At 38.9% G+C, this 16821-nt stretch overlaps 1 protein-coding gene across 10 annotated transcripts in view; it reads left to right on the forward strand.

The window, feature by feature from the left end:
• The window catches only part of TJP1 (tight junction protein 1), a 270416-nt gene that overhangs the window by 185286 nt on the left and 68309 nt on the right, over positions 1-16821 (forward strand). For all 10 annotated transcript variants that reach the window (XM_038009767.2, XM_038009769.2, XM_038009771.2 and 7 more), the window contains 3 exons: positions 7037-7161; positions 8240-8342; positions 15882-16158. In XM_038009767.2, coding sequence (XP_037865695.1) covers positions 7037-7161; positions 8240-8342; positions 15882-16158 — 505 coding nt within the window. The remainder of the gene's footprint in view (positions 1-7036; positions 7162-8239; positions 8343-15881; positions 16159-16821) is intronic.

Raw genomic sequence — 16821 nt, forward strand, 5'->3', positions numbered from 1 at the left:
GAATAGTTTCAGTAGGAATTCTTCCAGCTCTTGTTTGTACATGTAGAGCAGCTATTAATTCATTTGGTCCTGGGCTTTTTTTAGTTGGTAGGCTATTTACTACTGATTCAATTTTGGCACTTGTTACTGGTATGTTCAGGGATTCCATTTCTTCCTGGTTCAGTCTTGGGAGGGTGGGTTTGTCCAGGAATTTATCAGTTTTTCTGGATTTTCTAGTTGGTGTGCGTGGAGGTGTTCATAGTATTCTCTGATGGTTACTTGTATTCCTGTGGTATTATCCCCTTTGTCCCAGTTGTGTTTATTTGGATCTTCTGTCTTCTTTGTCTAGCTAATAGTTTATCTTACTGATTTTTTTCAAAAATACAATTCTTGGATTCGTTGGTCTTTTGAATGGTGTTTTGTGCCTGGCTCCTTCAGTTCAGCTCTTTTTTGTTATTGTCTTCTGCTAGCTCTGGAGTTGGTTTGCTCCTGTTCCTGTAGTTCTTTTCGTTGTGATGTTAGGTTGTTAATGTATGTAATGTTGTTAATGTCGTATGTATTACTGATTTAATCTTAGAACGTTAGGTTGATTTCTTTTTACTTTTTCTCAAGATATTTTTTGGTCTGATATTCCTATCTAAAATGACTTTTTAAAATTTCGGATTTGGTCTCAAACTCTTCCACTTCATTTCTACAATTTTTCTAATTCTTTCATGTCTTGTATCTTGTGCTAATAACAGTTTTAATCCTCCTCGTTTTTTAAGCCTTCTTTCAGGCATACTTTTATTGTCTGCAGAGATGTTATTCTGCTACTCAGTATGCATTATATAGTAACTACATAGAGCGGGGGTCGCCATCCCCCAGGCCACAGACATGTACCGATCTTTGGCCTGTTAGGAACTGAGCCACACAGCAGGAGGTGAGCAGCGGGCAAGTGAGCAAAAGCTTCCCCTGTATTTGCAGCCACCCCCCGATGCTCGCATTGCTGCCTGAGCTCTGCCTCCTGTCAGATCAGTGGTGGCATTACATTCTCATAGGAGTGTGGACCCTGTTGTGAACCATTCCTGCAAGGGGTCTAGGTTGTACACTCCTTATGAGAATCTAATGCCGGGTGATCTGTCACTGTCTCCCATCACCCTCAGATGGTACCATCTAGATGCAGTACCACCATGATCAGAGGAAGGAGGTTTTGGCCCTGGGACATCAGTCACCTCTCTGGGCATTCATGCAGGCCCAGTTGAAGGGTTGGTGGTCTTAATCAGCTTGAAGTGGACAAGAGCTGCCCACTGGTTCCTGGAAATAACTTTAAGCAACAGTTACTGTAGTGACCCACATTCGGAAGTTATCTATAAGGAAGTTCGTGGGAGTTTTTGCTATGTGACGTGCTAGTGGGGGTTTTAAAATAGATCTACTAGAAGTAAGCGATAAAAAAGCAAGGCAGGTTAAGTTTGGCAAGCTTAATCAGGTTAGCCTTCGATTTTAAATATGCGAGTTCCTCCCAAATAGGGCCTTGATGACCCAGGCTACTTGTAGTGCTGTGTGTTAAGTAGCACAAGTGTGTATGTGTGCCCCAGCAGGTTACAGGATGGACCACTTCTGTGAAAGCCAACGGTGTTTTTATGAATGAGATGACATGGAACCTGGGTTTTGAAAGATGAGCTGAAACTTGCAAGATTGATAAGGTAATAAGGAAATCCTAGGCAGAAAGGAGATGTTAAACCATAGTTTGATACTGCATGATCTGCTTAAGCAGGAATCAGTATTTAAGTAGGTTTAGAGCAAAGACTGGGGTGCTGGGAAGCAACTTTAAAGTTGTATTCAAAGGCATTGCATGCTAAGGAATTTGAACTTATGGGCAAGGATCTATTGGATTAGGTCTTTGTGTTAGAGGGACAGCACTGCCAACACTTGTAATGCAGTGGTGAGAAATCTGTTGAAAGGGCCAAATAAGACACTTATGAAGGTAGAAGGAAGGGAACGTGGGGAAGAGTTGAACCCTTTGAAATTTTTGATGAACTGATCTTATATTCAGAAAACATTGAAAACTGCAGCTCTCCTTCCTGGCTGCTCATTTAGAATCACCTGGGGGCTATTTTTTTTTTTTTTTTAAGTCCACCAACTCCTCTTCTCCATTTTTACTTGATTGGTATAGATTGAGGATCGTGCATCAGCAAGCAGTTTTGAAATTGTTTCCAAGTGATTCTTCCCTGCAGCCCGGGTAAGAAGTGGCAGGCTTCCTGGATAGTCATTAAGTGAACTGTGGTAAGCACTGACGGAGCAGGATTACCTGCCCTGCTAGGTACCTGAACTACATTTACTTGCTCACAAGTGATTTTTTTAAATGTATGCTCGTATCCCTGCCTTGCTTATTGAAAGTTCCTAATGTTTTTGGTAGTTCTTTAATCTTTTTATGTTTTTAACTTTTAAATAAAAGAGGAAAATAAAAGAACTACCAAACAAGATATAAGTTCATACTGTAAAATTACATAGAGTAATTTTTCAAATTACTAAATTACAAAGATTAGTCCCCACCTCTTTGAAGGAGAAAAAAAGGGAAAGGATGATCCTTTAGTAAGGCTGGGGTGTTTAGGTTTTTTCCAGCATTTTGCAGTTACAAACAGTCTGCAATGAATAACCTTGTGCGTTTTGTTATCTTTGTATTGTGAGAGAGGTATGTGTATCTTTAGGGTACTTTCTAGAAGCTAGTTTGCTCTGTCGGAAGATAGTACATTTGTAGTTTTGTTAGGTTATTGCCAAATTCCTCTCCTGAAAGTTGTAGCAATTTGTGTGCCCATCAGTAGTAGACAGCCTGTTTCCCTATAGCCTCCCTTTTCTGAAGTATGTCATGCTTTAATGTTTCTGTTCTTGGCGTTCTTTGGTTTTAATTTGCATTTATCTGTGGGTTTTAACATCTCATATGTCTTTTGTAAATTGTTTGTTTCATTGTTTTATTTTGTTTTGTTTTTTCTCCCTTCATGTTTAAGTAGTTCTTGATATCAACATTTTCAAAGTATGGTCTGTGGACTCCTGAAGGTCCCTGAAAACTTTTTAGGTTCAAGGGCAAAACTCTTTTTATACATTATGAAGGTATTTCTTATCTTCTTTGCTGTGTTATTATTTGAGCGAAGGTTTAGAAACAATGGTGGTTAAAACTGTGTCAAGGCAGTGGCACCAAACCTTATAATAGTCATTGTCACACACTCATACATTAAAAGAACAATTTCAGTTTTATTTAAGAATGACTTGAAACAGTAAGAACTACGTCTTATTACTTTCCAACCCTTGAGTACACACGTTTTCAGTAGTCTAGGTATGCAAATGGGAAGTGTGCCTAAAGTAGTTCTGCCTTGTACTAAAGTACTTGTGTGATTATTTGAATTGCAGCTGTGTACTGAGTGGGGGATGGAAGGCCAACATCCCTTTTACTTGAAGGAACAATTGTTTACTTGAAGGAATGTGTGGTTATCCAAACTTGAATATTTGACAAACATATTTCTCCAAAATGAATGAATACCTTGCTTCAAGGAGAACAATTCTTGATAGTATTTGTTGCTAACAATGAAAACTGATTTTTAAAACAAAAATTAAAATTTGAAAAATTTTTATCTGCCACCATAAGCTCAATAGCTTTTCAGTAAAGACTCTTTTGATAATCTTGATAGTGATATTAACACGTGATTTAAAAATACACCGTGTGGTGAAATGTGGCATCGTTTGGACGGTTTGCCTAACTCAGGGAACCAGTATTTTCCAAAAGACTAAGGCATGCTATAATAAAATTTTGCATGGATGAAATACTCATTCAGAGTGTAAAATAGGCCAGTAGATATTCATGCAATAATACAGACAGTTGATTGATATGGTTTCAAACTGGACATTGTTACTCTCCTTTAGGAAACGTATTAAGTTTTTGGCATAAAATCAAGCATGAATTTTCATAATTACCTAAAAAGGCTACTAAAATAACTCTTCTTTTTCAATGACTGTACATGTGTATGAAAAGCTGGATTTTCTGTGTGTACTTTAACAAAAAGCAACATACTACGGGGTTTGTTACAGTGCATTTTCACAAACTTTGTTTTCTCTTCAGCGGTGAAACTCAAATTTTGTCAAAGCCTTTTTCAGGATCTTGGAGATAATCATATAATTGTTTTCTTCAGATTTATTAATAGGATGTATTATGCCAGTGGATTTCCTAGTACACTAATCTTGCATTCCTGGAATTAATCCCTTTATCGTGGAGTATTTATGTAGTGTTGGCTGTTGTTTGCTTATTTTTATTTTGTATTTTGCACTGATAACGAATAAATTATGTTGAGCTGTAATATTGGGGGGTTGGTCATTATCATGGACAGTCATCAAGTTTCAGTGTCGGTATTATACTTGCTTCATAAAAAGAATTTAGAAGCTTTCCTTGATATCAGTGTTCTGAAACAATACATTGTATTGAGGCTGTCTGGATATTGCATGTTTTGGCACAGTTCCCCTGGGAAATCATTTGTACATGGTGCCTTTTTTGTGGGATAATTCCCTCATAAGTTTTGCTGCTTTTTTCTCCAGAAATTGGGCCATTTAAGCTTTTTATTTATAATAGGGTCAATTTTGGCAATCTGTATTTCCTTAAGGTTTCATTTAGGTTTTTAAATTTCTTTGAATTTGTTCGGTAGTCTCTTAACGTTTTCTAATGCCGTACTAATAGTCATTTGTCTCTAATTTATTTTTGAAGTTTTAGTCCTGCTTTTAATTTGAAATTTGGATATTGTCTTTGAATTATGATGAGTGTATCGTTTTGTGTACAGTAGTCGCCTCTGAGCCATGGAGCACGTGTTCCCCCAGTGGATGCCTGAATTCATGGATAGTGTCAAACCCAATTTTGCTGTTAGTTGGAGCACATTTCTGTTCCTGTCTTCCACTCACAAGTTTAATGGCTTTTCCATTTTAAATAAGCACTTACCATGCACTGTGGCTAAACCCTTGCAATTTTAGGTGTGATAGCAAAACTAGCACAAATTTTGTTTTCCTTCGCAACTTCACTAATAGAAGATTCCTTCTCCTTGTAGATCTTAATAACCTCAGCATATGATTTTTTTTTCCCCCTGTATTAAGTGGAGGACTTTCACCTTCTCTCGAAGGAAACACTTTACAGCTTTTCTTTGGCATATCTGAATTGCCAGCATCACTACTACTGCACTTTGGGGTCATGATTAAGTAAAATGAGGGTGACTTGAACACAAGCATTGTGTTACCTCTCCACAGTTGGTCTCATAACTGTGGCAGCTACTGAGTGACTAATGGACGGGGAGCCCCTATGTCATGGAGACCCTGGACAAAGGGATGATTCACGTCTTAGATGGGACGGAGCAGGATGGCAAAAGATTTCATCACACTACTCGTAACAGTGTGCAGTTTAAATCTTACCAATTGTTTATTTCTGAAGTTTTCCATTTAAAATTTTCAGACTGCAGTTGACCTGAGGTAACTGAAAGCAAAGAACGTGAAACCGACGATAAGGAAGAACCACTGTAGCTGGTCTATTTTTGTTGTATTAAATTTGGGGAGGATATATAGAGAAACAGATTCAGATGGTTGCCATTGTCTTTAGTTACTCAGAATTTTCCCTGTTGGTTATTATTTTCTTTTTTCATATTAACTTCTTTTTGTATTCGCTTTATTGCCATATAATTCACATACCATACAATTAAAGAATGCAATTCATTGTTTTTTAGCATGTTCCGAGTTGTGTAACCATCACCAGAGTCCATTTTAAAACATTTTCATTGCTGGGGGGCAGGGGATGAAACTCCCATTGACCTATCACCCCCCCAGTCCCTGTAACCCTAGACAACCACCAATCAAGTTTTTGTCTTTATAGATTTGCCTTTCTGAGCATTTTATATAAATGGAATAATAGAATCTATTAACCTTTGTGACTGGTTTCTTCACCTTAGCATGACATTTTCAAGGTTCATTCATGTTACACTATGTATGAGTACTTCTTTCCTTTTTACACACAATGTTTCATTGTGTGAATATATATCATGTTTTATCCATGCATCAGTTGATGGACACTTGGAATAGTTGATATTCATTCTTAAGAAGAGTTTTTTTTTCTTTTGCTACTTCTGTAGGCTTTGGGATGGGAGGAAAGGTGATGTATGCACTATTCGTGGTGAACATAGTCTCCTTTGTTGCGGACTGGAAAGCTGAGGGAGGAAGTTGTTACCTTTGTCCTCAGGCAGTTTGAATTGTACAGTTTTATACAAAAACATATTTCTGGTTTAATGATTCTGTAGTCTTAAGAAAATGTATGATGTCTCGTTAGACTACTCTAAGTACTTCATATCCTTTCTAGGGAATAGTGATTTCTTTGAGATTAGGTGATTTTTTAACAACCTGAAAATATTTTGAATTTTTTATATACTGGCCTGTCCTGAGTCATTGTGGTAAAGATTCTTGGCTCTTTCAGAAGTGTGTGGCTTATTGTAATTCAGTTTTTAAAAAAGGTAATTTTACAATGTTTGTTCAATATGGCTAATGTACACCTTCTATTGTTTAATGTGCACAAGACGTTATATTCTACAGAGATTTTTAGAAGTTTGCAGAAGTTGTTGAAATAACTAATACTCCATTTTCAAAGCAATTGATATTTTATGTAAAATGGCAAATGTTATATATGCTGGATAAGTCTGTCATCTTCTAAATCAGTTGCCAGGATGAATGATGATCACACTGGGCACTGCCAATCACCTCAGGACCTCTTCTGATAATCAAAAATGAAGTGAGGATTTCAGTGTTAATACGTTTTAAATGTCTTTTGGTTTTTAAAGAACATGTATATAGTTGGCGATTTTTAATATTCTGTTATGTCCAGTAGTTATTAGAGCATACATTCTTGTACAAGGATAATTCTAATAGGTAACCATGCACGTGAGTGTTTATGAATCACAAATATATTAAGATTGTAATTTTTGTATTTCAACCTCTCTGGATTGTAGAGTATGATATAACAATTATTTTTATCCTTAATGACAATATTTTACTATAATTTTTACTTTAGGCTCCTGGATTTGGATTTGGCATTGCAATATCTGGTGGACGAGATAATCCTCATTTTCAGAGTGGGGAAACGTCAATCGTGATTTCAGATGTGCTGAAAGGAGGACCAGCTGAAGGACAGCTACAGTAAGAGTGCTGCTTATCGTGGGCACCTGTGCGACAAGCAGTGTTCCTGTCCTGGGGCACTGGCCTACTGTCTTACACTGTCTTAGTGTTTTGCCATATTCATACACCACCTGTGCCATGGTTCATATATTTTTTCCTTAAATTAACATATGTTTACTTAAGAGAGAAACTGGCCAGGTGTGGTGGCTCACTCCTTGTAATCCTAGCACTTTGGGAGGCTGAGGCAGGGGGATCACTTGAGACTGGGAGTTCGAGACCAGCCTGGGCAATGTAGTGAGATCCCCATCTCTACAAAAGAAGTTTAAAAATCAACTGGGCATGGTGGCATGTGCTTGCAGTCCCAGCTACTTGGGAGGCTGAGGCAGGAGAATCCCTTGAACTTAGGAGTCTGAGGCTGCAGTGAGCCATGATTGTACCGCTATACTCCAGCCCAGGTGACAGAGCAAGACCCTGTCTCCAAAGAAAATAAAGGAAGCTTTATCCCTATTAAAATTGGAAAGCTAGTATCACTCACTTTAAATAGAATGTGTAACTGTAAAAATAGTGAAAAAGAAAATTTATAACTCCATTTTGGATAGAATCTAGCCTTCAGAAGCCTCTCTTCCCAAGTCTTGCACCCTTTTTGTTCCATATGAAGATTAGTTAGCTAAAGAAAAACACAAAATATACTAGCAAAATAATGGCACTACAATTAGAAGTATTAAAAGAAAATTAAAAGGTGAAAAACTTAAAAGGTAAAAGGAAATAGATTTTCCAGCTCTATGACTTAGTATCATTTAATGCCCTGTAACTGTACTACCAAGAATCATTTCATGGATGTGATATCTGTTCGGTCTTCTGGGGAAAGACTTTGTTAATGACTTAAAAAAATTAAGGACCTGTGGTTAATTACTTGTTAAACATTCTGTGGAGAAACCTGAAAGTAAATCAGTTGAGATTATTTTATTGATCTGAAGAGAAATTGATTAATTGGCTCATAATTCGAATACATTTTAGAAGTACCTATCTTGAAAATATCATCATAAACTTACCAGAATGTTTTTCTCTAACGTGTTATTTTGTGCCCTTTTCCCCTTAGGGAAAATGACCGAGTGGCAATGGTTAACGGAGTTTCAATGGATAATGTTGAACATGCTTTTGCTGTTCAGCAACTAAGGAAAAGTGGGAAAAATGCAAAAATTGTAAGTATCTTTTATCTTTAATTTAGTAAAGGTACCCTTTTACATTTCTGGTATTTGAATTTATCCTTCCCATTTAAGAAAAGGAAAACAAACAATAGTTCCAGCGTTAGTTGTTTACACTTGTTTCTTTTAACAGTAGTGTGGTTTGTCACTGGTATGTGTATTTTCTCAGTTTAGATACCAGGAATTTTTTCAGTTGAAAAAGGAAAGGGGACAGTTGAATAGTTAGCTCTTTTAGGCTTAATGTTTCCTCCTCTTTTCCTCCTCTACAGTCATGTGCTGCATGACAATGTTTTGGTCAACAACAGCCGCATATTTGACAGTGGTTCCATAAGATTATAGTACTATATTTACCTTTACCGTGTTTAGATACACGCATAGTTACCATTGTGTTACAGTCGCCTACAGTATTCAGTACAGGAACATGCTGTATAGGCTCGTAACTGAGGAGCAATAGGCTATGCCATGTTGCCTTGATGTGTAGTAGGCTATACCATCTGGGTTTGGGAAGATACGTTCTGTGATGTTCGCACAAAGACAGAATTGCCTAACAATTCACTTCTCATAGTATATCCCCAGTGTTAAGTGACGCATGACGGTACTGAAGTTAGATTGGATCTTGGAATGTGTCAGTTTGAAATAGATGGCCCTATTTTCCGGTACAAGATGAGTTTACCTGGCAAGTTTTGCATTGTCCCTTGAACACATGTATATCAGCAGCTACTTTCCTTATTACTCTGAAGTTTGAGGGGAGGGAAAGTCTAAGATTGTTTTTTGTAGAGTTGTTCAGGGTGCATTTAATGTTACTGTTTTACTGTATAGCTAGTCTTTGTTTCATATTTCTCTGAGAAGTCTACTTTTTATTAAGGGAAAAGACATTTAGTTAACTCTTGATAACTGGCCTCAAATCACAGTTAAAACTTTGTAAATGTAGCACAGTAGATTTAATGTAAAAGTTGTATTTATTTTATTTTTTTGAGACAGTCTCACTCTGTCACCCAGGCTGGAGTGCAGTGGCATGATCTCGGCTCACTGCAACCTGCACCTCCCAGGTTCAAGCACTTCTTGTGCCTCAGCCTCCCAAGCAGCTGGGAACACAGATGCGTGCCACCATGCCCACCTGGCTAGTTTTTGTATTTTTAGTAGAGATAGGGTTTTGCCATGTTGGCCAGGCTGGTCTTGAACTCTGACTTCAAGTGATCCGCCTGCCTTGGCCTTCCGAAGTGCTGGGATTACAGGCATCAGCCACCACGCCCATCCAAAAGTCTTACTTAAAATGATACACTTTTAGGAACACAGGAGCCACTTCACCCACTTTGCTCCTCTGCTGTTTTTATCCCATCCTGCCTCTGAAAGGACTAATGAAGGTAGCCTGGAAGCCTCAGCTCAGGTATACGAAGCTGAAGAGGCCGGGTGGCTGGGTGGTATGCCCGGCTTTGTCCATTTAGAACCTTTCTATCTCCCAGCAGATGCTCAGAACCACAGCAGACCTGATGGAAAGGATAAGGGTGGGTAAAGGGAGGTCTGCTTTTGAGTTTTGGTGTCTGGGAGTGGTGGTAAAAGCTGAAAAGGGTATTCCCTGAGACTGCACCCAGCAGTTGCTCGGCCCTCCTGCCCTGTGTAGGCTGCCTTGCTGTGTGGCTTGTTTCACACCAGCATCATTGCTGGTGAGGTGAGAGTTCTCTCATACTGCAGTAGGACCACTATTTGGTTATGGCATTGTTCCAGAGAACAGACATCTTCTATTTTGTATGTTTTCACAATCTCATTGTAGTCCGTAGTTTTACAACTGTAATGTTACTTTAAAATTGCAGTTAATTAACATACTGCCTAGTGGATGATAAAGGTTTTAAAGAGTTTTTATAACAAGAGGTTGCACTGTTTACAGAAGCAAATTGCTATTTGTTTGTTTTAAAACAGCAAATTGCTAATAGTTTTGTTGGGTTTGATCAGTTGAGTGAGCTTCAGTGTCTTGCTTTAGCTGCTGACCCTGAGCACCATCCTTATTCTGCATGGTGTTCTTCAGGTGGCCTGCTGCACATTGCAAGGCCGGCACCTCGGGAAACTTGTTTTTTATCCCTTGTATCAGGTGTGGTGAGTTTCATCCATACTTTCAACTTTTTAAGCCCTCCATTCCTGTGTAATCTTGAGCTGTTTTGTTTTTCCATGCAAAATATTTGGCACACATACACTACATTGATAATACATCCAAGAAAGTTGTATTGCTATACTCCAGACTTTTCCACATAAAGATGATATTATAAGTAGGTCTGAAATCAATAATGTATTTGAAATAGCACATTTTTGGCCCAGCATGTAAGGAGAAGGATTTAGGGACTGTTCAAAGCTGTGTCAGTTGGAAAGGTGTTTTTTACTCTGTGGTTAAAGGCTGTAGGGGCTTTGGGCAGAAAGGTGTTTTAATCAGCAAAAAGCAGTTGTTGATTTCTGCATTTTGACAGTTTCAGTCATGTCATTAATTTAAAGCTTTCATTGCCGTATGACTCTTAGAATAAAATGCCTGTGTCTGAAAGTGTGGCCTTTCATTATAAGATGTCTTTTTTTAACCTCATCCCTGGACATAACCAGAGCATCAGAAACACTCAGGTCATGATATATGTGATGTTTATTTTCCCCAGTTCTGAACTCTTCCAGATCCTCTTCCCTGCTCTCCGTTCTACTGATCTCTGTCTTCTCTCCTGTGCTCCTCCATTTTCTCTCCTCAGACTATCAGAGTAATAAGGAAAATAGCTGCTGACATACATGTGTTCAAGGGGCAACGCAAAACTTGCCCAGTAAACTCATCTTATACCAGAAAATAGGACCGTATATTTCAAACTGACACATGACAAGATCCAATCTAACTTCAGTACAGTCATGCGTCACTTAACATTGGGGATATATTATATATCCCCAGTAGCCTGTATAATTTTACTAAAATTCTGAACATAGTAAAAAAGCGTTATAAAGTGGATGAAGAGGCAAAAACACCTTCCTAGCGAAAACCTCTGTGAGCATTTCAGAACAGTTCTGTGTTGCTTCATGACGGGGATAGGTCTTGAGAAATGCGTCATTACATGATTTCATCCTTGTGTGACCATCAGCGTGCACTTACACAAACCTGGAAGGCATAGCCTCCGACCCACCTAGGCTCTATGGTTTAGTGTATTGCTCTCCGGCTGTAAATCCCATACAACGTGTGACTGTACTCAGTACTGTAGGCAGCTGTAAAACAATGGTAAGTATGTGTCTGTCTAAACATGGAAAAAGTACACTAAAAATATCTCTAACAGATAAAAAAAATTACATGCCTGTTTAGTGCACTTGCTATGAATGGAGCTTGCAGGACTGGAAGTTGCTCTGAGTGAGTCAGTGAGTGAGTGGTGAGTGAATGTGAAGGCCTAGGACATTACTGTACACTACTGTAGGCTTTGTAAACACTGTACATTTAGGCTGCACTAAATTTATTTTTAATGTTTTAATATTTTTAATGTATTTAATATTTTGTAAATTTATAAAATTTATTTAAAAGTCTTCTTTCTTCAGTAATAAACCTTAGCTTACTGAAACTTTTTTAACCTATATCTTTCTAACTTTTTGACTCTCACAATAACACTTAAAACACAAACACATTGTACAGCAGTACAAAAATGTTTTTTTCTATTTAAAATCTTTTTCTTTTTGTTTGTGTTTTTTTAAGACACGGTTTCACTCTGTCACCCAGGCTAGAGTGCAATGGCGTGATCTTGGCTCACTGCAACCTCCACCTCCCTGGTTCAAGTGATTCTCGTGCCTCAGCCTTGGGATTACAGGCACCCACTACCACGCCCATATTTTGTATTTTTAGTAGAGACAGGGTTTTGTCGTGTTGGCCAGGCTGGTATTGAACTCCTGGCCTCAAGTGATCTGCCTGCCTCGGCCTCCCAAAGTTCTGGGATTACAGGGGTGAGCCACTGCACCTGGCCTAAAATTTTTTATTTTTCAGTTTTTAAACTTTTAGTAAAATCTAAGACACAAGCACACACATTAGCATAGGGCTACCCAGGATCAGGGTCATCAGTGTCACTGTCTTCCACTTCCACAGATTGTCCTAGTGGGAAGTCTTCAGGGGCAGTAACATGCGTGGAGCCATCATCTCCTATGACAACAGTGCCTTCTTGTGGAACACCTCCTGAAGGACCTGCCTGAGGCTGTTTTCCCAGTTAACATTTAAAAAAAAATGAGGGAGTACACTCTGGAATAATGATAAAAAGTTTAGCATAGTACATACATAAACCAGTAACATAGTCATTATCAAGTATTATATTCTGTACATCTTATATCTGCTGCACTTTTATTCCACTGGCAGCATAGTAGGTTTGTTTACACCAGCATCACGACAAACAGCACTGCAGTGCACCCACAACATTATGACCCTTTGGCGTCACTAGGTGGTAGGAGATTTTCAGCTCCATTGTAGTATTATGGGGCCTCTGCAGATGTGTTGTCCGTTGTTTCACATGGTGCATGACTGTGTATGTATCCACATGGCCATGCAGCGTTTCACTCTGCATATATATTTATCGAACTCACTCATTCACAGGCATTTCAGTGCCCAGTCCACGAGTTTTTTAAAATTCGGCTGCGAAAATCATATTGCTACCTACTTGCTTAGTTAATTTTTAGAATAATTTTCTAAGAGTGGCTTTTCAGAGTCAAAGGGCCTGAATGACTTTTGATGTATGTATTGCCAGTTTGTCCTTCTTCAGAAAATCAATAGGCTATCGAGAGTTCAGTTTTCAACACGTCTTAAATCTTTGCCTGATAAAAAAGTGTTGGAAATGAAAAATTTAAAATCACAAGTGGATTTGATCCTCTCATGGTGTGTTTACTACGCATTTGTTTTTTCATTTACCTGTTCATGTCCCTTGCATTTATATGGTGGTGATGGTCATACTAGGGTGTTTTATGCAGTCAGATTATTAACCTTTTGTCGTACATACCTCATGTGTTGTTATCCTCTTTGCTTTTGTGACTGTAAGTTGTTTGTTGTTTTGTATCATTTTGTTACAGCATTGAAATGTTTTCATTTTTATTTTGTCATGTCTGTCAGCCTTTCGCTTTATTGGTTCTGCCTTGGTGTCATGCTTCCAAAAGCCTTTTAGTTGCAAAAGCCTCTCTCTTGTATTTTATTCTAGTACTTACATGGCATCATTTTGTTTTATTTTACATTTGAGACTTCAGTTAAGCTAAATTGTTTTGAAGTACGCATTTTTTTCCTAAAAATTTTGATTCCAAATTTTTCATAGTGTTAAAATCAATCATAGTTGTTACACCTACTAATCATTATTCATGTTTATAACTGTTAACTCATAAGTAGAGAATCACAGTAGGACTGGATACCTTTCAATAAGTAAAGCACCTACTAGGTGCAAGCATTGCATTACATGTACAGTTAAATGCATGGGAAGGAACTTCTCAAAGAACTCGAATCTTAGTGGGCTGGATGGGTGTACATACTGATAACCATATAATGCATGTCATCTCAGGTTAATAGGTCAGGTACAGTAGAATCCCAAAGAGGTGGCACTCTTACAGGAATGATAGGGAAAGCCTTGAGTGCTCATCTGCTCAACTTTGTTTTTGTTTATTACTAGGGAGGAACTGAAGGTTAAAATACCAATACCAGGTATTGCTTCCAATATAACATGTTGGAAATTAAGTAGACATGAGATGTAAAAGCAGACAGCTAGCATTAGGAATGCTTTACAGAAAATATTAACTGACAAGGACTTTAGCTGTGGGTTGCTCCAAGATGAGAAGGGCAGTCTTTCTCTTTCAGTTCATAACAGGGCATTGGCTGTCCTCCTTTTCACATACTGGCCTCTGCTGCTTCTCATCCTTGAGCTTCAGTGTTGTTTCCTCAGAATGGCCCTCTGCTTAGGCCCTCGTCCTGATTCTGAACCAGCACCTGATAATAATAATAATAGTAGTAGTAGTAATAGGAAGCAGCAGTATTAAGTGTAGAGCAGCCCTTTGAAGTTGTTTAGCCATATAGAGAAGAGATAAGGTGATAACATGCAGGTGAATAGCAAGACAGAGAAATAGAAGATTAATTGGGGGAGCTTAGTAGGTAGAGGACAGATTTTAGGTAAATAAAGCGATTGAAGTTTCAGGTAAACTGGAGTATGGTAATTGATGAAGAAAAAATCTTAGAGATGGGTAGGGATGAGAATGAGAGCTCAAATACAAGGGTTTCATTCATGCAGGAAGAAGATCGCCTTGGTCTTTGAGGCCAAAAGGAAGGAGGACCAAATAAACGAGATACTGAAAAAATTTAGGAGGGCAGGGGGAGTAAAATGGCACTGCTAGCCTTAAAGCAGGCTGAGTGGCTGGGATCTCGAAGAATGGTTATAGAATATCTACATTAGCAAATTCCATAGAGAGGCAGCAAGATGTAGATGAAAGGATTGCTGAACAAGAGCAAGACTTCTGTAAAATGAATTTACAGAGGGCCTAATCAGCAAAGTGTGGAAGTGAAGGTAATAATAGGACTGGAGTTTGTCATGGCAGATGATTGAGGGGTCAAGAGAAAGTCATTTAAATACAGCAGCAGGATGTCTCATGCCAACTTGGGGGAAACGAGAGTGAAACCAGGACGGAACTGATGAACTGAAAATAAGAGAGGATGAAGGAATTAGAAATAAGATAGTGAAAAGTGGCAGTAGCTCACGGTGTCCAACATAGAAGACAAGGAGTGATACACAAGAAGATCCTGCGGAACTACAGTGAGGTCAAGTGTATACTATTGTAGGAAGGCAAAGTGTAGTCCACAGATTACAGGGCCACTCAGTCAGCAGGTGTGATACATGTAGATCTTCAGCTTGCAGAGAATGAAGGAAATAAGTGGACAGGCAGTACAGAGCCAGTTACCACAGTCATTGAGAAAAGAATGCCAGAGGGAAGAATTTGCGCCTAGACCGGAAGTACACGTTGGAGAGATCCAGAGACTGAAAGCAGTTTGTGTTGGTGAAGTACAGCTGAGTTAATTAGCTCCAACATATTATTGAATGTTAGTGTGGCTGTAGAATAAATTCATCTCTTAGAAGTCTGGGTCAATGGTGGGCTTTGACATTGATGCAGTCTAAAATGTTTAAGGAAGCAAGTTGGACTTAAAAGTTTGCTATGGTTTTGGTAGCACCTAGAGTATATTTGGTGGCATTAGAGTACAGTGCTGTCCTTTTTATTCAAACCACCCAACAGTTGTTATTTCCCTGTAAGCTTGTGATTATTACACCAGGAAGATCTTTCTGTGTGAAGTAAATAAAGAGATTTTTAGGCCCACCCTTTCTTATTTGTGCTTAACTAGATCTGTTCATCAGGAGAGCAGAAAACACAGCCTTTATGGAAATGTATTCCTTAGCAATTTGTTGTAGTAGTTTGTGTATTGTTTCTTGCTGGTTCATAATACGGGATGAGATGTGTAATGTTCCTTTCTCTTTGGAACTGAACATACATATATGAAAATCAGTCAACTTATTTTTTAACCTTTTTAACTTGCAGACAATTAGAAGGAAGAAGAAAGTTCAAATACCAGTAAGTCGTCCTGATCCTGAACCAGTATCTGATAATGAAGAAGATAGTTACGATGAGGAAATACATGATCCAAGAAGTGGCCGGAGTGGTGTGGTTAACAGAAGGAGTGAGAAGATTTGGCCGAGGGATAGAAGTGCAAGTAGAGAGAGGAGCTTGTCTCCGCGGTCAGACAGGCGGTCAGTGGCTTCCAGCCAGCCCGCTAAACCCACCAAAGTCACACTGGTTAAATCCCGGAAGAATGAAGGTAGTTTCTGCCAACTCTTGCTGTTATTTTCACATGAAACTTTAAAACTAATTTTAGTGAGAAGTACAGTTGCTGTCTCTTCATGTCTTTGCTTTGTTGTCTTTGTGTTTGTGTTCTATCACTGTAAGTCAAGTCCTGTTATGGCAGGCTTCAGGGACTGTTCATTTTCTCTGTTGGAACAGATAGCACTTCAAGTGAATGGTCCAGGGGTTGGCTTTCAGATTTGTCCTGATGAGAATAACCAAGTACAAATTATGCTAACAAGAAATGTCACACCATCACCAAATGGAAATTCAGTGTTTTTCTTAACTGTTAGTAATGTAATCATGGAGAGAAATCTTGGGGGAGGGTGGGGGTAGGGATGGTGGTGGTGGTGGTGGTGATGTTGTTGTTGTTGTTACAAGGTCTGGCTCTGTCACCCAGGCTGGAGTGCAGTGCCACAATCTTAGCTCCCTGCTACCTCTGCCTCCTGGGCTCAAGCAGTCCTCCCACTTCAGCCTCCCTGGTAGCTGGAACTATAAGTACATGCCACCATGTCCAGCTCATTTTTTCATTTTGGGTAGAGGCAGGGTTTTGCCATGTTGCCCAAGCTGGTCAGCTCACGCAATTCACCTGCCTCGGCCTCCCACTGTGCTGGAATTACAGGCGGGAAGCCATTGTGCC

The sequence above is a fragment of the Chlorocebus sabaeus genome, chromosome 26, assembly GCF_047675955.1.
Source record: "Chlorocebus sabaeus isolate Y175 chromosome 26, mChlSab1.0.hap1, whole genome shotgun sequence".
Classification (NCBI taxonomy): Eukaryota; Metazoa; Chordata; class Mammalia; order Primates; family Cercopithecidae; genus Chlorocebus; species Chlorocebus sabaeus.